Raw genomic sequence first — 25,827 nt, 5'->3', positions numbered from 1 at the left:
CATGAGCTCTCCCGGCTAAACACATATTGCGAGGGCTTAAACGGAGCGGTGTTCGTAATGTCGAGCGAAAAAAAAAAGAAAGACAGCTGTGAAACATAACCAGCTATGTCTTTTTATAGGAAACACACTTTAGATCTTTTTAGGGTGAGAGGTTTTTGAGTTATTGCCGTCTATAACTGAATGTGTGTCAGGAATATCGAAAAACAAAACCAACTGAACCGCGCTCATTTCTGGCGCCTCCCTGGATATAAAGCGCCCGTAGCATTTGCCTATGGTGCCAATGCCACGGGCCGGCCCTGAGTTGGCCGAGTGTTGTAAATACTCGCGCTCACCTCCCTCGCGACAGAGCGCATAGGAGATAAATGACGTCAGTACATAATAACCGGTTATGATTTTTACTGAACCCATACCTTATTGTCCGCGTCTGCATCGCGGTGCACCGAAGAAACAATTAATTTTGACACCCCTAATAAGAGGTGAAATAGATAACAATGTATTTTTTTAAATGAAAATTAAGTTCAGTGTTTTTTTTTTTTTTTTTTTTTTTTTTTATCCAAGGGTATTTATTTTATTTATTTGTTATTATATTTTGGTTTTGGGGGTCTCCAACAACAGACTGATATGCCAAAGGTAAAAAAAAAAAAACACTTTCATTGTCTTTTGATATGCATTTATTTTTACCTAATTATCCAAATGACTAACATATGATTTGTTCATTTGTTGCCAAACTCCTCCTTAGCATGATGCTAATCTGCGATAATTGGTGTGATGACCCAGTCTGTTGTGATTGATTAAATGTGTTCAGTGCGAGACAGAGAGAAACGCTCACCATGGCTTATCTGAGTTGTTGTAGTCAAAGTGCAGAGTATATGTATGAACCCAATGCAGATGTGCATTAAAGCAATGCAGCAGCACATTGCTCTATTTTTAACCATAAGTAAAAACAGCGACACACATTCAGTATTAATCCACACAGTGGCAAAAAGGTAATTATTTTGAAACTTGACCGAAACTTGACCTAGCACGTGTGTAGCAACAGCTGACGATGGTCATTGCAATGACAAACGGCAGAGGAGCGAGAGCTCACAAACGCATTTAAATCTATAAATAAAGCGGCACACGCTATGTTTTCAACATGGCTTTGGAAGCAATGTGTGAATATAGAGTTACCCAGATACAGTACAAGCCACTTGAAACGATTACAAATAACAAAACATGATTAAATACATATTTTGCAAGCTAGAGAAAACAAGGGGCGATCCATTTTAATCGTACTTGTTTACACTTGTGTTGACTGAACTGTATGAACTGTGAACTGATAAAGTTCCTGTTAAGCTCTAACAACCCCATACCACAATAGTCTTTTCTAATGCTTCCTTTAATAAACCGCCGATAAATTCCTCGTTACAAGGTAAATTATTGCATTAATCACCAGAATGTTCACTTATCTTCAATCATGATCAGTTCCACATACCCGCACTCTGCCAGCGTTGAAGGGAAAGGCACGTTCACGTTTTACCAGATCCGGCACTTCATATTTGGTAATGTTTTTGATGACTTTGATATGAACAGGCAAAAGATCAGGATGAACGACGAATTATTTAAACAAGTCAAATCTTTTATCAAAAAATCTATATTTTGGTAGACTTTCTAACGTAAACTTGGATGTTTTCATTTATTTAGATTTGTGTTGTACACTGCATGGAAGATAATTTTTTAAAAGCTTTTAAAAGTGCATAATGGGGGCTCTTTGAAAAAAAAATGTGTATATATAAATATATATATATATATATATATATATATATATATATATATATATATATATATATATATATATATATATATATATATATATATATTTTTTTTTTTTTTTTTTTTTATGTATCTATTCTATACAAAAGTATTTTTTAAACTAGTCTTTAAGCTGCAAGTTCTCAAGATTTTATGTCAGAGATCAAAGACTACTTTAGTATATATTAACATCAACAATATTAAGATTATTCAATAGAACAATCTGTAATTTTTTGTTGTTGTTTTTTTTCTGTCATGCTTCAGGTTTTGCCTTAACTTGTCTTAAGCTCTGTTTATTTATTTCATTTATTTATTTATATATTTTTTGTAATATTTTTTTTACAATCCATACATTTTTATATAGGCAAGTACATTTTTTTTTTGTATAGTATAAATGACTGATGTGCAATATTCCAAGTCCATTTGATAGCTTTGTATGCGGAACCGTCTTAAATTTAAGCTGAAAATCTGAAAATATAATTATCTTCCTTTACAGTAAATCTCACATCTTATTTGCATGCCTTCAAAAGTACAGCATCGGTAATGCTGATCCAAAATTATCATATCAATTTGAAATATTTACACTATATTCATCCTACTTTTGTTGTCCATTTTCCAACATGGTTTTCTATGCTCACTATAAACTTCCATTGTATATCAAATAACAAATAGAGATTCAACTAAGCATACTTCTTAAAAAAACACTGGATTCATTTTGGACTGAACTCTCCATTTAAGAGAGGTCAATTAGGGCTGAACATCATTGAAACCCTGTTTTGCTCAATAGACCTGTTCACTCCGGCTGCAGCTACTACAGCAGAGTTCACAGAGAAAAAGCCATTTGACTGCTGTTTGCGCGGCCCTTTGCTCATTCCCAATGCCTCCAGCGATGGGAGATGCTCCGGCAGCCATGCGAAACGGCTCGCTCCGCAGGACAGAACAGAAAAGGCAAAGAGAAAACGTGAAAGACAGACACAGGCTGAGAAGAGAGAGAGAGAGCATGATATCAGTGGCACCTTGTCTTTCTTTTCCATCTTCCCTTATTTTGCTTGTGTGATTCGGGTTTTAGCTGTAGGCTGGGATTTGGAGGCTGATCTGCATGCCTGGAGAGGCAAGAAGTGAAGTCACAGCATGGGGTTTCAGTCAAAACTGCATGAGGAGAAAATCTCAGTGTGAGCCTATGTGAAACGTATACATTATTCACAATTATGAATTGTATATTTAGATACATCATTGGATTAGATCTTGCATATTTTTCCCATTAATTTTATATTTAGATATATTCTTAGATAAGAACCTGCTAATTTATCTGCTCCTATAAATATTTAGATCCACTCACCAGCCACTTTTTATGTTCACCTTACTAGTACTGGGTTGGACCCCCTTTTGCCTTAATCCTTCAAGGCCTAGATTCAACAAGATACTGGAAATATTCCAAATGTTGCAGCAGAAATTGAGACTCATCAGATCAGGCAATGTTTTTTCAATCTTCTATTGTCCAATTTTGGTGAGCCTGTGTGAATTGCAGCCTCAGTTTCCTGTTCTTAGCTGACAGGAGTGGCACCTGGTGTGGTCTTCTGCTGCTGTAGCCCATCTGCCTCAAGGTTTGATGTGTCGTGTGTTCAGAGATGTTCTTCTGCATTCCTCGGTTGTAACAAGTGGTTATTTGGGTTACTGTTGCCTTTCTATCTGCTGTAACCAGTCTGGCCATTCTCCTTTGACCCCTTCCATCAACAAGGCATTTGCGCCCACAGAACTGTCGCTTACTGGATACTTTCTCTTTTTCAGACCATTCAATTTAAACCATAGAGATGGTTGTGCATGAAAATCCCAGTAGATCAGTAGTTTCTGAAATACTCAGGTTAGCCTATCTGGCACAAACAATTATGCCAAGTAATTAATTACAGAATTACTATTCATATTTTGTAGTATTTTAGGTTAAGCTTTATTTTTAATTGCATGCAATCAGGATGATAATTTGGGTTAAGTGCAAATAATTATGCCATATTAATTGTGACTACTATTGTAGGTACATCGAACATGTATAATTAACACCTTAAGATAAAGTGTTTTTACCAATGATGCATTTATTTGATTCAAAAGAGTACAATAAACAGTATATTATTACAATTTGAAACAAATATTTAGCATATTTATATATATAAAATGCAATTTTTTACAGTTATGGAGTTGCTGAATTATCAGTGCTTCAGAGTTGCATGAAATTTCAGAAATCCTTTTAATATGCTGTTTTAATGCTTAACAAAAATGTTCATCTTATTATTATCTTATTATTATCAAAACCCCACAGTGTAGCATGATTGCCTCACAGCAAGAAGGTCGTTGGTTCGAGCCTCGGCTCGATCAGTTGGCATTTCTGTGTGGAGTTTGCATGTTGTCTCGTAATTGCGTGGGTTTCCTTCGAATGCTCTGGTTCCCCCCACAGTCCAAAGACATGTGGCATAGGAGAATTGGGTAAGCTAAATTGTCCGTAGTGTTTGTGTGAATGTGTGTGTATGGATGTTTCCCATTCATGGGTTGCAGCTGGAAGGGCATCCGCTGTGTAAAACATATGCTGGATAAGTTTGTGAATGAATGAGAACTGAAGCCAAATCTGGAACTTATCTAACAAAATAACTTACGATAACAGCCTAAAAACTATACAGCCAAATTTACATGTTATAGAAAAATATTAAATACAAATTTAAAAAAAGAGGAAAAATCAAGAGAAGCAAAACGAGAAAATAAATAGTAGTATTTTTTTTTTTGCAATGTTTTGCTTGAATTTAATTGTATTATCTTTTGATTTCTGAATATGTTTGGTGAGTAAAATATAATTTTAATAAATATATCTGTTTAATAAATCTGTTTTGTTTAAATGCACCAAAATACATTGTCTTTAATCTCTGAGAAACGAATAAAAATATTCATTTTTCAAAATGGGGTGTACTCAATTCTACTGAGCACTGTACACCTTATCAAGTTTATTTGAACCTGGGTTGAAGTGGCTTATAGACAAACATTTTAGGTTACACTTTATTTTACAGTGTAATTATTAATTTAATTTAATATTATGTAATTACATGTACATACAAGGTTATAATTTGGTTTAGGTGCATTTAATTATGTAATATTAATTGTAACTGCTAAAGTAAATGCTTCCATCATGTGTAATAAACTCCTTTAAATAAAATATTACTGTATTTTATTTGTTTATGTATTATTTTTTATCAATGTTAGATTTATTTGTTTAATACTAGAAATCAATATATTATTACAATTTGAAATAACTGTTTTGCATTTTAATATGTAGTTTGAAAGTGTATTCCTGTTAAGAAATTGCTGAATAATCAGAGCTTCAGAGTCACAAATCATTCTAGAAATCATTCTAATATGCTGTTTTAGTGATTACCTACTACTGACTACCTACTGTGCCACTGCGTCGCCCTAAACTGTCTTCTTAATACCCATATTTAAAATGGGTTGAAGTGGCTCATAATTTAGTGTGTAGTGTAATGAATCTATTTTTTATGGGGGAATCTATTTTTGTTTTCATTAATGAATGTAAAATAACTTGAAATAGGATTTTTGATGCGTTTCTGTTTGTTTGTTTATACATCAGAGAGTCCCTCTGGAACTGTTTAAAAACACATTATAACTGTTTATATATAGTACACATATTAAATACTAAATTTAAAAGCTTTGAAAATGCAAGCTTGCTAGATTTATTATTATTATTATTATTGTTGTTATTATTATTATTATTAGTATTATTATAACTATTATTATTATTATTTATTATTATTATCATTATTACTATTATTATTTATTGTCATTTATTATTATTATTATTATTATCATCATCATCATCATCATCATCATCATCATTATTATTATTATTATTATTGATTGTCATTTATTATTATTATTATTATTATTATTATTATTATTATTGATGTTGAAGGCAGCATTATAGAAACAGGCTTTTTATAATCCACTTCTGTAGTGTGACATGTTTCTGAGTTAGGGTGTTCAACAATGAAAATAAAGGGGGGAGGGATTTGAGCCATCTGGCTTTGATTGGATGGTGAAAAGTGGGTGTTTCACTCCAGAATGGAGCGAGATCTGACTGTGAGCTTGAAGTGGATAGTAGAGAGGATGATGTTGTCCCAGCAATCAGGCCATGTTTATTTGAGTCTTTACCTGCTGGGAACTGAGATAGTAACATGGATCTTATCAGCATATATCCATGGTAAGGCTTCTGTTTCAGATCGGTCTTTACTAGATTGGATATTACAGCAGTTTTTATTATATTTTTATTGACATCATTTGGAGATCATTTGTTGACTTTGTTGTAGCGCATGGCTTTCTTTTAAAAGCTGACCAATGTAGGCAGATTATATAATTTATATTTGTTTTAAAATCTTGGAAAATGTATGTGTTTGATGCATTGAAGGCGTGGATTGGGGGCTGGATGTTCTGATTTGATCTGTCAAATTGATGAGTGTTCATCAAGCCTACTGTTATTGTTATTCATTCTGAATTTCTGTTTGGTGACACTTTGGTTTGGTGGTACTAACTCAGATTTAGAGTGATTGTCTTGTAGCCTGGATAGCCATTTTCAGCAAACTGTAACTTTTCAATAACATTTACAACTCTGGTAACTCTCTCTGACACATAGAGTTATTATTGATTTGTTTTTGTTATTTTACTATTCCAAGGTAGGGGACACTGTTGTGGATTTTCTGAAATATTGTGTAAAAGCTCTGAAAATGAGAATGGAAGGGTTAAACCAACAACAGTAGACTAGTAAGCTATTATCAAACATTTGTCAAACATTTGTCAAACATTAATATTTATAACATATTAATGAAAAACATATTCACAATTGACACCAATGTAGAGATCCTTGACATGCTGATGGACTCTGTCATGTTTAACTTGTATGTTAAGTCTGTCTGAATCTCATCTGGACACTTGTCATTTGTTAAATTTATTACATTTTCTAAAAATTTTAGCTAGTCTCACTCTCCTGGAGTGATTGGGGCTAGACACTACAATAGCGGCCACATTCAATGCTGGAAATGCCAGTTTCAATGTTGTTTGTCAGAGGTTACATTGGTGCCGTGACCCAGAAGAGAGTGAGGTTAAGTTGGTCAGTGTTACAAAGACCAACTAGTTAAATCTCACTTCTCTGGCTTCAAGAGGAACATAAGCAACTTACGCTAGAGGCTATGGTCTATAGTAAATCCTTTGTGTTATAAAGTGACAAGTAGACTTTACCTAAAATGTGAATAAACAGTCTGATTTCACGAGGAAATGTAAGTATTTTAAATTTTGTCAGTTTAGTGGCTAATTCGTGTTCAGTCCTACAAAAATGTACTATTTTAAAAAGGAAGTGTGGCACCCAACCCCACCCCTAACCCCAACCATCAATGGGTGATAAGAAAATCTTACTAAATTGTACAAATTAGATTGTATGAATTCATTCGAATTAGCAATTATATTAAAAAGTTACGAATTGCTGTAATATTGCGTTGGAATAATTAACTGGCAGTGTAAACGGGGCCTTTGTAAGGTTAATAAATAATAAAGTTAAAAGTCTCCAGGTCTTTCTTGTGTGCACATTCGGTCTACCTCACACATATTTGCTCTCTCGTGCAAACGCATACTTTCTGCTTTCACTTGACTTTGTCCAGTATGGCGCCTCATACATGACGTATCTTCTTTACAGTGGTTGGTTGGTATTAACTAATCCCACAATGTGTCGCTGAGGTAAACAGGAAGATGTAGGCTAGAATGCAGCTAAAAAAATTATTAATTTACCAAGTAACAGACAAATGCGTCATATTGTAATGATAATGGAGTTAATATAGTTAAAAAGTAATGCGTTACAGTACTAGCTACGGTTAAAAGTAATGCCGTTACAGTAACACATTACTAGTAACACGTTATTGCCTAACACTGGTGCCATGACTCAGATAGAAGTGACATTTATGAACTAGTTAAACCTCAAAAAAACCTTTAGTTAAACTTAGTCCTAGTTCTAGGTAAACCTCATCTAACCTCAAGAAGTGCATAAGCGCCTATTGCTAGAGTTTGATTCAAATTACATTTGAAACATAAAGGTTACACTGGCAGCTTAAAGGTAACACTCTTGTAGGGAAATACAGGCAACTTAAGGTTTTGAAGTGTATGAAACATTCTCAAAACATGAAAAGATTTGAACAAACACGCTACAGTTACATATTTGTTGCTGCTCTCCACGATAGGTAGAGCTCATGCTTTGCTTCGCTCCGATTTGTCTTTTATGTCATGTTCAGTTGTGTACCTTCTTGGAAATCAGTCGGGTGAATGAACAATCAAGTGTTGTCTCTCGCTGCCCACATACCCAGGACATGCCTCCGGGCGTATGGGGGCAGGTTACTCTGGGCTGAGCTGTCAAGTCGACTCAAGCAGGCAGGTGGAGGGCCGACTGCAGGGTCCGGATCAGGCTTTTAGGAACCCTAATGGCCACAGCAAGCATAATGGCTTTTATTGTCTGGAGGTTGTCCCACAGAGACATCACCCCGACCAGCCACTACCTTTCCTTTGATTTACAACAATCCCTTCTCTGGCTGAGACCAGGAGTGGGCGGCTTTCATCATCCAAGCTCTCAATTGCCTGCCTTGTCACTACTGATATTTGTCTTCCCAAGTTCTGCTCTGTCCTCCAATTCTTTTTCCATTTGGATCATTTGGCCAACTTTAGTGAGGAGTAACTGTAAGGGATATTGTGGTCATAGAAGCACTGGAGCTGAGGATTGAAAGCAAACCCTTAGCCAAATATATACATTTATATTAAAGATGTATTTTTAAAGGTGTCATCTGATGGCATCATAGACTTTTCTTTTTATCTGAGGTGAAAAAGTAACTTCATCGATTTCCTTCAGGAAACTAGACCTTGGTGTAATTCTCTCCATAGATCAGGATTGATTGAATGAGAGAGCATCCATCTAAAGGATTCCTTGACTGTAAACATAAGGGTGAAGGACTGATTCGATTAGACCTGTGGCTTCCGTGTGTAATCTTGGACCTTCAAAGCACATCAAGGCTTTAGTTTTTTCTGTTGCAACATGTTGAAAGAGTAACAAGCTACACTCTCAGATATAAAGGTAGAAAAGCTGTCACTTGAAAGGTACTCTTTCAAAAGGCACATATTTTGTAATTAAAGTCTGCATGTAAATACCTAAAAAAATCCCAACCTGGGCTCATTGTGGAAACGTAGTCCCGCGGACGTTTCTGGAGACCACAGAATACGTCCCGGCGGGTATGTACGACGCTGTCCGACACGCTGTCCGACACGCCCTCCTCCTTCGCTGAACCCAACCCATTTTACCGATCGACCCGCCCGCCCGCTCGCTTCCCTAAACCCGAGCGACAGTTTACAAAAGCCGTCCAAAAAAATAAAAGCCCCGATTTTTTTTTTTTTTACCGCGTTTTCGGATTTCACTGTGTTCTCACCCTGTCACGAAACTCGTTCACTTAATTTTTGGGATTGTGTTTTCATCTTACCTGATTGCTGGAACCGCTCTTCCCCGTACTCGAAACCGGTCGCAGTGGTTGACTCCTCTCCGCATCTCGAGCCTGTCGACGTTAAACGGTGAGCTGAGTGGACAAACGGGTTTCAGCGGGGAAGCCCTCCGCAAGGAGGTAAGGCAAGCGCGAAAAGGAACGGCGTCACACCGCCCCGCAGTGTTCGCTTGAAAATAATAAACGCGGCCATATGTACCCCCCGGGACGTAATCCGCTGTCTCCAGAAACGTCCGCAGGGCTACGTTTTCAGAAGGAGCTTAGGTTGAAAAATCCATATTGATATTTTCAGGTTACATATTAGTACCTAATGGTGACATGTCACATGTTAAATACATATTAGGATCCCATTTTCATTTCATTTTTATCCGCTTTTCCGGGGCCGGGTTTTGGGGGCAGCAGTCTTAGGAGAAAACCTCAGACTTCCCTTTTCCCCAGACACATACTTTAGCTCCTCCAGGGGGATCCTGAGGTTTTCCTAGGCCAGCCGAGAGACATAGTCCCTCCAGTGTGTCCTGTGTCTTCCAGGCATGTCCCACCGGGAGGAGGCCTCGGGGAACACCTTCCTAGGTTGGCATCAAGGAGGCATTCTAAACAGATGCCACCTCAGCTGACTTCTCTTGATGTAGAGGAGCTGCAGCTCTACTCGGAGCTCCTCCCGGGTGACAGAGCTCCTCACCCTATTTATAGGACTTGAAAAGTACAAAACTGCACCTTCTAAAAAGGCTACTGCCACAGTGACAGCTTTATTTCTGAGAATGTACCTTGCACTTAATGAACTTAAGGAAATATAATATTTTTATTGTAGCTCAATAAGTGTTCAGATATTTGGGGTCAGCTTGATCAGCTGAACTCAGAAAGAAAAACTCAGATTTTTTTTTTTTTTTCTATAACATTCTGAATGTCTTTAATGTCCTTGTTGATCAAGTAAATGCACACTTGCTGAATAGAAAAAACTTTTAAATGTTTGAATAAGTCTGCGGACTCCATCAAAACATGTCTCTTTTTTATTATCACACAGATATTTTTATCAGGTGTTTTTTTCTGACATTTAAATGATTAGACCTAGCAATTGCATCATTATAAAGCTTCAACTCTTCCTATTCATTTATTTAGCATGCAAGGTAAAACTTAAAATATGTTTCTATGTCAAAATGACTTAAAGCGATGGAGCAGATCACATTCGCACTTCGTAATAGCCACTGCGTTGTCAGTAAATAAAAATATTATTCAGACATCATCAGGAAATATACTCATTCATTCATTTTTCTTTGGCTTAAGGCTGATTTATAATTCTGCGCCAAACGCACATGTATGTTACCACGCTGCCTGCATGTGGTTGCATAGCCTTCAATGTCACATAGCCCTCACAGACGCTGGTCCTCTAAAAAAATTGTAACTACACGTCGCAACGACGTGTAGTGCAAGCTCTGTGTTTGGTCAGCTCGTTAGCGCTAATGAGTGTGGGCGGGACCAAGAGACGTACAAACCCATTGGAGGCAGTGCTTACAAGTGTCGAGTCCAGTGAAAGAGGTCCAGATGGACATTTTTGTTTGTGTTTACCTTATGAGTATTGTTGTTGCACATCCACCGGATCCCGCCTCAAAATGAGCGAGCTTGAGCTACTTCTACATAAAGGTAGTGTTCAGAAAAAACAAATCACCAGCAAAGAAACTAAACACAGAGGAACATACAAACCTACTGCCAGCTGAAGTGTAAATGCAGGACAACAAGGCATCTTGTTGCAAGGCTTGCACCGTGGGTCACACCCATCTCTCAACGCCCAAGTATAAACCAGGCTTTAGTCTCTTTATTAATCAGGCGTCGCCACAGTGGAATCAACCTCCAACTTATCCAGCAATTTACTCAGCGGATGCCTTTTTAGTTGCAACCAAGCACTGGGAAACATCCATACACTCTGGCATTCACTCATACTCTCATACACTACGACCAATTAAGTTTATTTAATGCACCTATAGTACATGTTTTTGGACTGTGGGGGAAACTTAAGCACCTAAAGGAAACCTACACAAACACTGGGAGAGCATGCAAACTTCACACAGAAACACCAACTGACCCAGCTAGGGTTCGAACCAGTGACCTTCTTGATGTTAGGCGACAGTGGTAACCACTGAGCCATCATGCCGCCCGGGAAAGATACTGTGATCACAAAAAAAAACCTTTGAGGTGAACATTCAACCTTGGTGGACTGGCACACATAACACACACTCTCTCTCTCTCTTCATCTATAACGAGTCGCACTGACCCCAATCACTAGCTCTACTCCTGCTGGAAAAGAACCTTTACAAAGTTTCAGAGCCCTTTGCTTAAGAGATCCCTCCTCTCTGGATTTAAAAAGCCGAGTCTTTTCTACAGCCATTAGTGACCATTCAGGAGAGGATACAGGAAGGGACAATCCATGGAGAAGTCTGAGAGTGTTGCTTATTTCGCTTTCTGGAACAGGAGAGCACGGACCTGGACACCACGAGGGAACCCGTAGATGCTCACTTGCCCTTCTCCTTTTGTTTCATGAAAAAACAAAGCGCTATTTTCAGGGACCCGAATACACGGTGGATGGTGGAGATGGGAAGGGAGAAACTGATGTGCCATTAAGAGGCTTTATTACTTTTTTATCAGTAGCAGGAGGATAAGCTCAGTGTATGAGAGTGGACCCGGTGGGGAGGGAAGAATAGAGTGGGAAAAAAGAAGTGTGAGAAAGAGTGGGATGGGTAGGGGTCAAATCCCAGTAGCACATCACGACCTGTCTATCAGAGGGGGGACGCCTCGCTCGACAGGCAAGTCAACAGCAGGATTTTACGGGATAAGATCTCTTCATCTATCATCCTGACATGCCATCAACATTTTTCCCCCTCCATTTTTCTTTACATCAATCATTTTATATGCCAGGAACAATAGAGGCGACTGTGGAAATAGTGCATTTGATTACTGATACTCACCAGCCACCTTATTAGGTACACCTTGCCCCTTTGCCTTCAGAATTACCTTAATTCACAGATGCTGCATTTTCCTTTGTGTATTTTAGTTTAGTTAATGTTTTACAAAAACTGTTTGGACATATTTCTGCCTACACTATGTTATCCTGCTGGAATTACTTTGCAATCCTACACTTTCACTAAAAAAAGAGGTTTGTTGTTTATTTAAACTGCTAATTTTAAATCTATTTTATTTTGAATCTGCGACAACACAATTCTTGAGTTTTTGGGGGGATAACTTAATTGTTTTATGTTCAATATACTTAAATTAGTAAAAACTAATACAACAAGTTTATTTAAAGGTGCAGTAGGTGATCTACTAAAATGCTACCCGTTAGCATAATAGCTTTGAAAACACAGTTCCTCCCCTGTTGTCCACAGCCATGCCTCCTGAAATCACAAACGTGCACCTTAAAGATGACAGAGACCCACTAGATCATGTCATTCAGCAGTTAGAAAACTTTACAGTACTTTATAATGCTACAATTCTGAATGAAAAACAGTATTATATCTAGCATGTTTTCAGTTGTGTTGCAAGCAAAACTAAATAATGTGCAATATCACTGCAAGGATCGCTGGTCTCACTCTCTCACGTGCTTTGTCCTAAAGCAACTATGCTTAGACTAGTTGGCTGGCAGGGTGCAAGATTTACACTTATTACTAAGCCATACTTACATGCTAGTTCAGACCGAATATTCAAAGTAGCATGGTAAACAATATATGTAGCGCGTCACAGGTTGTCATTGGTCAAAAATGAACCAATGTGAATATAAAACCAACTAGCCATGGGTCGGTATGAAATTTTGATGGTATGACAACCTTGGATAAACATATCACAGTTTCATGGTATCACAGTATTGTGATTACTGTTCCAAAAGAAGTTATTTTTAAATATCTGGGTAAAAAAAAAAAAAAAAAATTTTCCCTGTTGAACACAAGAAATTATATTTTAGAAAACATTTTAAATATTTTGACCAGTAGCTTTTGATGTAGGGGTTCCTTTTCTGCCATACTGTTGCCCTAAAAACTAAATTAAATATTTGTGAAAAACATGTGAAAAAACAAAAACTTACATGTACCTTTGGAACAGTATAACAGAAAACTTTGGGGATTTAAAACCTTGACTTTTCCGAACTGCAGGAAACCTTGCAAACTTATTATTATCGTATGCCTAAAACCAACTACACCTCAGTAAAGCTAGGTGGAATATCGTTTTTTACTCATGTTTGGTTTTAAAACTAAATAAAAATCTGAGTTATCGATGATGTAAAAGGTCCCTTATGAAATTGAAAATAGTCAAATCAAGCTACCGCCTGAAGATTTCAGTGGCTAAACAACACTTCAGTGCATATAACCTATTCGTAAAGACACAATCTACATAAGGTTTACTTGACTAAAATAGTTTTAAAACGTAACATTACCTGTCTAAAGACATTCTTCAGCCATGGTGTCATCTTTCCTCCAGCGTGCAAAAGTAATTCCATTCAGGATTTTTAAGTTTTGTTTCAATATTTGTTGTTTTTTACTGCTGTCAATCTGTGTGATCGGATACACAGATGTACAAATCTATATTTGTTGACAGACAGTTTGTATTCTTTTTGTTCAGTTTGCTATTTGGATTATCAGAATTATGGTAATTGTCGTCCTGACAAATTTTAATTGGACGAACATTTTTATTTTTTTTGTTTTATGCTTTAACCAGAATATAAAAATACATATAAATATATTTAGATCATTTACTTTAATCAGTACCATAGGAATGTGAAGAGACTTTTAACCAGAACAACAAAAAATGTTTCTGAAGACAATCACTTACTGCACTTTTAATGCCTTCATGTTGGCCCGTCATGTGATCATGTGTGGAAACCAGCATTTTTTTTTTTTTTTTTTGCAAAGTTGCTTCTATCACAACCTAACATTTAGAAATTATATGAAATATTGGAACTTGGTGTGCGCAAAGTATATTCACTGCACAATACATGGCCAATTGTGGGGAGGTTAACATAACATAAACACTGTTTAATTAAAATTGAAAAGTATTTCACAGTAAACAACTAAACATGCAAAATGCGATGTCATGCGCATGCATATTTACATGTCAAGTCTCTAGGCATGTGTGAGTTCTTGACAACCAAAACAACAGTGACTTAATGTGTGAAGTCATGTACGGTATTGTTTCTTTACCAAATGGCTGCCACTTACGGGCCACCTATGTTATCCTTCTGGAACTCCTACTGGGAGATGGATATTGTCAGCATGAAATAATACCAGCATAAGCACAAGGCTGTCTTCATGTTGTTTACTCCAAATTCTAATTCTACCATTCATACCAGCTTAGATGGCTGCATTGGCTAACGGTATCCGTGGTCAAAATATATTATATAATTGCATGCATCATTTTAGAAAAACTGTAAATGAATGTCATAAAACACAACAAAGCATACTTCAGCAGCTAGTTTAGTCCTGAAATCCATAGTAGTTTCTGCAGTTTTGTCTGTTTGAGTTTGGATTGTGTTTTCACGATTAATGCTTCAGTTTTTTTTGTTTATTTATTTATTTATTTTTTTTACAGAGATCACTTTTTTAAACAGGTCTTGGTACGCTTACTACGTTCGCTTTTGGTGCTAACTCCAGTGCGATTGTATCATTCACACCTTCCCAAATTAACCACACCAAACTGGAAAACTGAGACTGATGTTCACACTAATAGGTTATCATTTTAAAATGCATATTTTTCTCTTCGTTTTGGCTTTTGGTTTACACTAAGGCGCTGTTTGGAATCTAAAACATGTATCTTTTTGAAAAGCTGTCAAATTTGGATATATTAAAAGTGCAGTTCTCTTTCTGCAGTGTAAACTGTGTAAACGAAGGCTATCGAAATCGATGATGCATTTTAGTCGTGACCAATTTCGCTAACATGGTGGACGCCATTGCAAAGCAGATGTTTTGAATGCTGTCCATTTTGACAGCTTTATTAAAGATGAATGTCAGTTTGCACATGCTTCATATTGCCTCTCTTAAAAGGACATGGATCGTTTACTGGGAGCTATTATTCAGCAGATGACAGTATGCAACATTTTGCTGCAACATTTTAAAGAGACAGAAAGTATATAAACACCAGGCAGATATGAATAGCGCAGTAGTGAACCAAAGCGCTTAGCACGGATGGCGGAAAGAATTGAAAACGAAGTGTGTTTTTAGATGTTTTTTAGCTTACAGGACTGACACTTATTGGACTCTTCTGCTGCTGTAGCCCCTCTGCTTCATGGTTTAATGTGTTATACTGAGAGAAGCTCCTTAGAGAAGCAGACCTTGGTTGCATTGAGTGTTTTTTGAATAACAATTGTCTTTATATTACAGTACATGCAGCAAGACTGGAAAATCAATAAGGCATTTTTACCCACAGAACTGCATGACACTGCATGTTTTCTCTTTTTTCAGATGATTCTATGATATAGACCCTAGAGATGTCTACAGGCAAAAATCCCAGTAGATCAGCAATTTCTGAAATTCTCAGAACAGCAAAAACAATGCCATGTTCAAAGTCACTTAAACCCCACAGTAAATTCTCTATTATGATGCTCAGTTTGAACTTCAGCAGATCATCTTGACTACATCAACATGTCTAAATGCATTGAGTCGCTGCCATGTGATTGGCTTTTCTTTTAATGTGATGCTTTATTCTAATCTGTTACAATGCACTGCTGTTTTAAATCACCTTATCTGACTCCAGCAAAATATGTTTTCCCTCTATAAATACATCAGGGATTAGGATCCATCATAAAGCCCACGGCTAGATTTTCTCAGTTCGGCTGCATGATAATAGACTTGTTTGTCAGCTAGGGAGATGCTTGAGTAGTGACACTTGTAAAGTACATAATTGTGGTGTGAATTCCGTCTGTGTGACAGACAGGAAACGCAGGACGGGTTTGTCTAATCAACACTTTCAGTGATTGATCAGGAATGAGTGCAACATTCAAATTGATTTTATACAGTAACTTTGAGACAGAGACTGCTGTGCTGTGGTTCAGAGCTGGTTGTTCTGGTTTATTTATTAGTACCATTGCTTTTGTTCTGTGAAGAGATAATGCCAACCATTAAGGACTTCGAGAGCAACACATACACTTGATACTAGGGATGTAATGGTATTGTAAATACCATCGTACCACTTTAGCAAATTTAGAAATTATCGTGGTCACATGACTTGATAAAACGGTTTTCTGAGGAAAGTTTGCTCAGGTGAATGGAGCAAACGGGAGGTAGCAGGAACTACAATTCCCATCAGCCCAGGCGTGGCCATCATCCTTTGCAGTATGTTGAAGCTACAGAACTTGTAATGCGGAAATGGAGGATGCTGCTAGCCGTGAAGGAAAAGAGCTCGAAATGGTCGAATCTAAAGCGTGTTTTAAATCAAATGCGTGAAAGCATTTCAGTTTCTCTCTGAAAAGAAACGAGAAAGAAGAAAAGGTGACAGACAAAGAAAAAAACTTATGCAGGCACTGCTAGACTGTGGTGAAATACAAGTCGGGGAATATGACTAACATAATGGGGATTCTTTTAGTTAAGGGGAACACAGCATACTGCTCAGATTGATGCAGACATTGACTAGTACCGCAAAGCGACCTTTATCTTAGCTTTTCCTCTCGAGTGGTGGAAAGACAATGCACATCTCTCAATCCTAGCAACCTCAGTTCCTGCAAGTGAGAAAGTTTTTTTCTGTTGCAGGGGACATTGTAAATCCGCAGAGATCCCAACTATTACCAGATAATGTTAATATGCTAATTTTCTCTGTCAATATAAGTGAGTGTATGATTGAATGAGGTGTGTGCTCTCAAATACTTATTCAGCACATGGTGCAGCTGCAATAAGTAGGCCGCTATTTATTTATTTTTTTCTGAGTTTTCAAGAATACTAAATTTAAATTATTTTTTTACAAGGTTTAATAACTTTTTGTTATTTGAATGGAAAAATTGAAGTTCCTGATTCTAAGTTTACAGATAGACGGCTAATTTGTATGCCATTGATATGTTCAGGTAAACTGTTTAATAAGCACTTCTGGCACTTTTTTCGAGTCGCTTCATTAGTTTTCTTTTTCCTTTAACTGATTCAATAAATACCGTACTGTACTGAACTAATAACCTTAACTTCTGAATTTCATGGCATGCGATAATGTGCATCTTTGAAACAATAATTATTGTGAAAAGCACTCTACATGTAAACTTGAATTAAAATTGAATTTTTTCGAATCTCTCAAATATTATAGGGTTGAAAATAATAATGCGGATATTATTTCAGAACTAAAAATGAATAAAAATTATAACTGTTGTATACAATAATAATCACTCCAGGTAACCATGGATTCTGTGTTTAAAAATAGCACTTTGCTTAAATTAAATTATATTTTGTTCAGCGCAACATGACTATTTACAGTGTATTTTTTAAGCTTTAGTTAATAGGCTTATTAAAGTTTGCCATTTATGTAGGAAACTCATGCCAGCTTCAATTAATATTGTTCTAGTACCACCCACAGAAAGCAAGCTGTAAACAGAATGTCAATTAAGAGAGATGCTTATGTACATGTTGGCATCCATCATGACAACAGTTACACAGAAAGTAAGGTTGCTTGTATTTTTTCAGTGTAAAGCTTGTCAAATGATCTGCTTTGCTTCAGTCTCAACCTAAAACTCAGAAACTATATGAAATATTGGAAATTGGTGCATGCAAAGTGTATTCCTTGCACAATTCATGGCCAATTCTGGGGGAGTTTACATAACACTGTTTAACTAAAACTGAAACATTTTGCATTTTGCGCGGTCATTTATTGGCCTTTTTCTACACTTCTGAGAGGGTCCAGCCATTGGAATATTTTTGGCTCAAGACTTCCGGTCTCATTCACTTCCATTGATTTTTAGATGTTAAAAACAGCTTGAAGATCTAAAACAATCACAAAAGGAGCACATTTTCGCGTTGAAGAATAAGATCAGTACAACTTAAAAAGGGCAAACTTGATAGGATTCAAAAGGATTGTTTTTGTAAAGTACAAAAGTGTAATTTATGAAAATTGTTCAATAGTATCTGGATGCAGCCTTTATGATGCATGCTGAGATTACATCACTCAGCGATGCAATGTCAGACACAATGCACTTAAATTGAGCGAGTGACGTCACTGTGATGGGTAGGGTTAGGTGTTATGGGGGGGTTAGGTGAGCCCATTAAAAAGCATTGGATGTAGCTCAGATTGGACTGCACCAGATCTGCATCCAGACTCCTCTCAAATTGTCTATAGGCACACTCAAAAGAGGGCTTTTTCTGCTTGTTTAAACTGCTTCATTAAAAATATGTTAAAACAACACAATTCTTGAGCTTTTTGGGGGGACAGCTTAATTATTTTATGTCTCATCCACTAAAATTTGTAAAAACGATTAAGTTAACTTAATCTATTTGGGTTGGGACAACATGAAGGAATTGTGTGGAACCCAGGATTTCTTTACAGTGCATGACTGAGCGCTTGACAAGCAAAACAAAAATGGCTGTATCTGACCCCCCCCCCCTCCCCATACGCGCACTTTCAGCCTTTCAGCCATTTCTAGTGGTATCCGAAATCATAGTAGACATTACAAAGTGCACTCAATCAATCTCACCATGCACAGCAACTACTTACACAGTTCCTTCATGCATTGGACCTGTCAACTTTTCTCCCAACTGTAACTTTTGAAAACTTTAGGTATTTCTTCTTTGGGATGTATTATACTCATTAAATCTAACACTGCCTCTGACAAGGCACAAGCACTTCGGTATGTGTAGTTGCAACAAACTACCTAAACTGGTGTCATGTCAATTCATACTGCCTCTTTGCATTAAGTCTGTGATATGTATATAGACATTTATGCCATTCCTGAGCATTACGTGTGTAATATATGCAGGCTTGTTTCAGTTCAACCTCTCCAACCTCAAACAGATCAAACAGACTACTTTACATATGTTTCTACTTTATAAACTGCATACTGTATTATACTGTTCATATAGTGAGGTGTTGGTTAGATCATGTCTGTTTTATAAGAGCAGTCCACAGTATAATACAGCAGTATTTGCTTTAAATATACAGTAAAGATAGTAATCAGATACAGTTTAAAATGCCTGTTGTCTATTTTAACATGTGATAAAATGTGATTTATTTAAGTCTATATCAAAGCAGATTTTTCATCATCCATACTTCTTTCCAACCTTTTCTGAAAGCATTTTAATATGTTAACCTGGACCAAAAAAACTAGTTATTGTGTAAGAGTAGGTTGACGAGTGTAAATTTGTAGGAAATTGAGAATAATAATATCTGAAATTTCAGTAACTAAGGTTTTCACTGATTTATATTTTGTCAGGATAGGACAATATTTGGGTAAGATACAACTATTTGAAAATCTAGAATCTCAGGTTTTGAGAAAATTCCTTTTAAAGTTGTTATTCTTAAACAAATATACACTACCTGACAAAATCGATCCCAGTTATAAGAGCAACAAAAATTACCATGACTTCTAATTGATCATTTGGAAAAGTTTCAGAAGATAGATTATTCAGATGAATCATCTGTTGAACTGCATCCCAAATATCACAGATACTCCTGAAGACCTGTTGGAACCCGCATGGACCCAAGGTTCTCAGAGAAATCAGTCAAGTTTGGTGAAGGAAAAATTCTGGTTTGGGGTTACATTGGTGGTGTGCGAGAGATCTGCGGAGTGCAAGGCATATTCACATAATGCTGTCCATTACATTACAAATCCCAGTGAGCGCAAACTCTTTAGCAGGATAGTGTAGGAAAGTTCCTAAAAGAAACGAATGTTGAGATGCTCCAGGATTAGCCAAACTAGTCACCAGACAAGATCATTATTCAGCAAGTCTGGGGCAAGATGAAGGAGGAGGCATTAAAGATGAATCCAAAGAATCTTAAAGAACTCTGGGTGTCCTGCAAGAACGCTTTCTTTGCCATTCCAGATGACTTTATTAATAAGTTATTTAAGTCAGAGATGTATGGATGCAGTCCTCCAAGCTCATGGGAGTCATACACAATATTCATTCTTTTCCACTGCACCATGACTTTATAAATTTATACTGTACATGAATTCTGTTACGTGACAAAACATTTTGTCTAAGCAAAGTCAGACCTTACTCATTTAAAATCAAGGCATAATCATATTTTATTTTGGTTAAATAAGCATAACCTAGAGGCCTTTGCTTTTCATATAAGCCACTTCTAATACCAAATGATCAACTAGAAGTCAAGTAATTATTTGTTATTCCTAAAACTTAAATAGGCAACACAACTTTTGTCAGGTAGTGTTCTAACATTACACATTACTAACATTATAAATGGACTAACAATATACTTGCTACTACCCAAAATGTAAGTTTCGATTTATTCATGAATTTTCAAAAACATCTTTATGCAACATGATATTTACTTAATATTATAATGATTTTTGACAAAATAAAGTTGTACAATTCTGTCCCATACAATGGGTCTTTTGATTTTTTTCCAAAAATATATACCCATGGACATAAGACCCTTTATCTCTAGACTAATTTTAGTTTAATTTCTCATTATCAAAGTTGAATGTGGTGGTAATTATAGACAATAACGATCACAAACATTAAAAACTTGGATATGTAAAGTTGAAGTCAGAATTATTATCCCCCCATTGAATTTTTTTTTTTTCGTTTTTTAAATATTTCCCAAATCATGTTTAACAGAGCAAGGAAATTTTCACAGTATATCTGATAATAGTTTTTCTTCTGGAGAAAGTCTTATTTGTTTTATTTCAGCTAGAATAAAAGCAGTTTTTATTTGAAAAAAAAAAAAAAAAAAAAAACATGTTAAGTGGCGAAGCATAGGCGCATTAGGTAGTGCTGTCGCCTCACAGCAAGAAGGTCGCTGGGTCGCTGGTTCGAGCCTCGGCTCAGTTGGCATTTCTGTGTGGAGTTTGCATGTTCTCCCTGCGTTCACGTGGGTTTCCTCCAGGTGCTCCGGTTTCCCCTACAGTCCAAAGACATTGGTACAGGTGATTTGGGTAAGCTAAATTGTCCGTAGTGTATGAGTGTGTGTGTAAATTTGTGTGTGGATGTTTCCCAGGGATGGGTTGCAGCTGGAAGGGCATCCGCTGCATAAAAACTTGCTGGATAAGTTGGCAGTTCATTCCGTTGTGGGGACCCCAGATTAATAAAGGGACTAAGTCGACAAGAAAATGAATGAATGAATGAACATATTAAGGAAAAAATATTAGCCCCTTTAAGCATTTTTTTTTGATACTCTACAAAACAAACCATCATTATACAATAACTTGCCTAATTACCCTAACCTGCCTAATTAAACTAAATACCCTAGTTAAGCCTTTAAATGTCACTTTAAGCTGTATAGAAGTGTCTTGAACAATATCTAGTCTAGTCAAATATTATTTACTGTCATCATGGCAAAGAGAAAATAAATCAGTTATTTGAAATGAGTTATTAAAACTATTATGATTAGAAATGTGTTGAAACAATCTTCTCTCCGTTAAACAGAAATCGGAGAAAAAAAATAAACAAGGGGCTAATAATTCAGGGGGGCTAATAATTCTGACTGTATATGCATCTGTATACTTTAGACCAGGGGTGGCCAATCCTGTTCCTGGAGATCTATTTTCCTGCTGATTTCAGTTGCTACCCATATCAAACACACCTGCCTGTAATTATCACTTGGTGTTCAGGTCCAAATTAGTTGGTTCAGGTGTGTTTAATATGGGTAGCAACTGAAATCTGCAGGAAGGAACAGGATTGGCCACCCCTGCTTTAGACAGTTTACAATTATTTTACTATTGAGTTATTATAGTATTTTATTTTATTTTATATTTTTTAGTACAATTGAACTTTTTAAGTCACTTTATTTAAAACTAATTAGTTCTGTGATGTGATCAATTTTAAAAGTACTAATATTAAATGCTATTATCTTCATAAATTAGACCATACGCATGTGATGTGAAAAAATTAGACAGAGATTAGACAAGCGTAGTTGAAAATAATTTTAGATAGCGTATAGCTCTGCCTAAAATGTCACGTCAGCTGCCCACATACGCTACTGTCTGCACTTTTCATCTTTGAATTTTAATCCGAACTTTTTGTCTTGTGCATCTCTCCAGATATTCTCTTTTATTATCTCATTAGCCCTGTCCATCAAACGCACATTGTGCAGCATGCAGGATATTCTTTTTGTTTTAGCATTATTATAATGAAGTAGAAGCAATCAAAGTGAGGCCTGGAGTCAGGTAGACTTACTTCGCTCTTTAATAATGATTCGTAATCAATTATCTTTCCTCAACAAGTCGAAACGTTTAGCACAATAAAGAGGAAACTCTAAAACAGCCTCTGGCATCACTTGTTTTCCTTTACCGTGCGTTTGAAGAGAATTAATCGTTGCTGAACTCCCTACAGGCTTTGTTTGCATAAGGTTAAGATGCTAAAAGTTCCTCAGGGCCATTTTTTTTTCTTTCTGAAATTGGTTGCATATTCATGGCATCTTGGGGAGGAATTAGATGAATAAATACATGCTTAGTTTCTTCTTTTTTTGCTTGAAATCTGCTCTTTCTGATTCACCTTTGATCACAGAACAAAGCCGAGCAGAAGCTGCCCCCTCTGAAGCGCTGTGGGTACAGAGACAATGTTTAATCTCTCTTTCATTTTCTCGCTCTCTCTTTCCGCTTGGAAACTGCGGGGCCAGACCCGTGCCGTCCCAGTGGGTCCATCCAGTGTTTATTTCAAGGCAATAAAAAAAGTGAGAGACTTCTCGCTAGGCCCTGCTCCACTTCCAGCTGTCTGACACGCAGCCCTAAATAGACACATTGGCCCTTCGTGCCGGTTGCATATTGATGTTGGGATTTAGCGGTGATGTGGGACACACCACTTATTGAAGAGGAATGTAGCCTGGTAGCCTTGTTTTGTGCAAGATGGAAAAGGGGTTAGATTAGGGATGCAGGGTTTTTAACATCGAAGCTATCAGCTCATTTTAGAGATTTACAGTTTTAAATGTAATTCATTCATTTCCTTTGACTTAGTCTCTTATTTATCAGGGGTCACCACAGCGGAATGAACTGCCTACTATTTTGTTGGCATATGTTCTATGCAGTGGATGCCCTTCCAGCCGGAACCCAGTACTGGTAAACACATATACACTCTCATTCACAAACACTCATACACTATGGTCAATTTTGTTTACCCGATTCACTTACTTGTTTTTGGACTGTGGGGGAAACCGGAGTTTTAAATGTAATATTTTACTAAATAAATCTCAGTTTTTTGTTGTACATTATAATGTTGTTATACTCAAACACCATATTTTTACAAGTAGTATTTAACATAACTTGATTTTAGTTTGGACTTTTTTGTTGTTTGGAAGCTTTTGTAATTATATGTTTGCCATCCAAGATTTTGGGTTAGTCTTTTTTTTTTGTACTCTATTAAACCCTGCTGTAAAGCACTCTGGTCAGCCTGGTGGCTGTTTTAAATGTACTATAAGTGAACTTGAACTCACAACCTTAGAAAATACTGACAAAATCTCTTGTAAATTGTACAAATTAAGCAATGTATATTACTAATCTGGGCATCATGGTGGCACAGTGGGTAATGCAATCACCTCACATCAAGAAGGTCGCTGGTTTGAGCCTCAGCTGGGTCACTTGGCATTTCTGTGTGGAATTTGCATGTCCGCCCCATGTTTACGTTCACATAATAATTATTTTCACATATTAATTGTTGTCAATATATTATAAGCATTTGTAAAATATCTTTCGTCAACACTCTCTATTTGCAGTATTTCGTGTAAACAGCCCACCCCAAACTTTTACTATTGGTTAAACTGTTGTGTCTGTAAGGTGTGTACAGTATAGAATTTAATCCAATGTAATGTGCCCAGGGCTACATTTTTAATATTTTTTTTAGATTTTTGCTGTTTGTTAAAACTACTTAATTAAAATAAACTTATTTAACACAATTATTGATTTTTTAGGAACATTTTTTTTTTTTCATGTTCAAGCCACTTAAATGTGTAAAAGCCAATTGATTTTGTCTTGGGGCAACATCAAGGAATTGTGTGGAGCCCAGCATTTTTTTTTTTTTTTTTTACATCGTTCTAATTTTCTTTCAAGAGTTCACACTTAGATATTTCTTGATACTAACAGCAGGTTTGGCATGCTGTGCAGGGAGACAACCCTGAGCTTGGAGATAATTGAGCCCAGGGCTCCCACCTGGTCAATTAGTACGTAAGGGGGTACGGGATAATGTAGTCTCAAGAGCTCCCCCTGGTACAGGGGGGAGATGGGGTGGATAGGGGATTCTGCAAAAATCAAGATTAGGGAAATAAGGTGAAATGGGCTATTTAATTTAGGTTTCGGTTTATCTGATTGATTTATAGATGAATGCAGATGAGAGACCAGCCGTGATCAATCATATCACGTGCTCCTCCCAAAATTAGTTTATAAAACTTCACTTAAATGATCTATGAGAGAAGAAAATGTTTCCAAATATTGAAACACATCACCTTTAAACATCCCATTAGTTTTTGTTAGCAAAATACTCTGGAATTTGTGTCATCTGAAACCTTGACTCGAAATGTGACATTCTCTACAAACAGTGGACCTTATAAACCAGCTTTCTGGGGAGTCTTTTGTCGAAAATAATAATAATAAAATATCAAAAGAGAATGCCAGTTGTGCTACCAATGTACAAGTATGAACAAATGACTTTTTTACATTTCTATTATTTTTAATTTAATTTGATTTAATTTAATTTTATTTTATTTTATTTTATTTTATTTTATTTTATTTTATTTTTTTTTATTAGTAGTATTAGAGGTAATGTTGTTGTTGTTGCTGTTGTTGTTGTTGTTGTTGTTGTTGTTGTTGTTGTTGTTGTTGTTGTTGTTGTTGTTGTTGTTGTTGTTATTGTTGTTGTTGTTTGGGCAACTGACACGATGCCATTCAAAAGTAAGCAAGAGTAAAATCATCCTCCACCATGGCACCAAAAAACTTAGAATGACCAAGAGGCGACACTCAATAGAACGTTCCATTGCAACAGCAGCACCAAGCAACAGCCCAGGATTCCGCCATTTTGGAGTGAAAGCGATCGGCTGTCCATTAGATCTTATTGGTGTTGCCATGGCAAGCAGCTGCTTTGTTTTTTATTCATTTATTTAAAAAGCGCATTTAAGCTGAGATGCAATCTGAAAGACTACAATACAACACTTACTATCACAATCATCCGCATTTTAAATAGTTCATTTTACAGACTTATAATATGCTGTTGTTCAATCTGAGTTTTCATTTCAAAATGGCCGCCGCAACCCTCTTGTGGCTGTTTCACAAATCGCACTAAAGTGTCGCCTCTTGGTGAGTCTATGCTCTTTGACGGCATGAACAAAAACCCCTTATAAACCAGCTTTCTGGAGAGTCTTTTGT

At 36.5% G+C, this 25,827-nt stretch overlaps 1 protein-coding gene across 7 annotated transcripts in view; it reads left to right on the top strand.

The window, feature by feature from the left end:
- The window catches only part of sdk2b (sidekick cell adhesion molecule 2b), a 637,792-nt gene that overhangs the window by 358,407 nt on the left and 253,558 nt on the right, over positions 1-25,827 (top strand). For 3 of the 7 annotated variants that reach the window (XM_073918820.1, XM_073918822.1, XM_021480401.2), the window contains exon 1: positions 5,890-6,043. The exons of the other annotated variants lie outside the window; for them this stretch is intronic. In XM_073918820.1, the coding sequence (XP_073774921.1) occupies positions 5,905-6,043 (139 nt within the window). In that variant the 5' untranslated portion in view covers positions 5,890-5,904. Of the gene's footprint in view, positions 1-5,889; positions 6,044-25,827 lie in introns of those variants that run through there. 7 annotated transcript variants of the gene reach the window in all.

This window comes from Danio rerio, chromosome 12, assembly GCF_049306965.1.
Source record: "Danio rerio strain Tuebingen ecotype United States chromosome 12, GRCz12tu, whole genome shotgun sequence".
Classification (NCBI taxonomy): Eukaryota; Metazoa; Chordata; class Actinopteri; order Cypriniformes; family Danionidae; genus Danio; species Danio rerio.
This window is presented reverse-complemented; position numbering and strand designations above follow the sequence as displayed.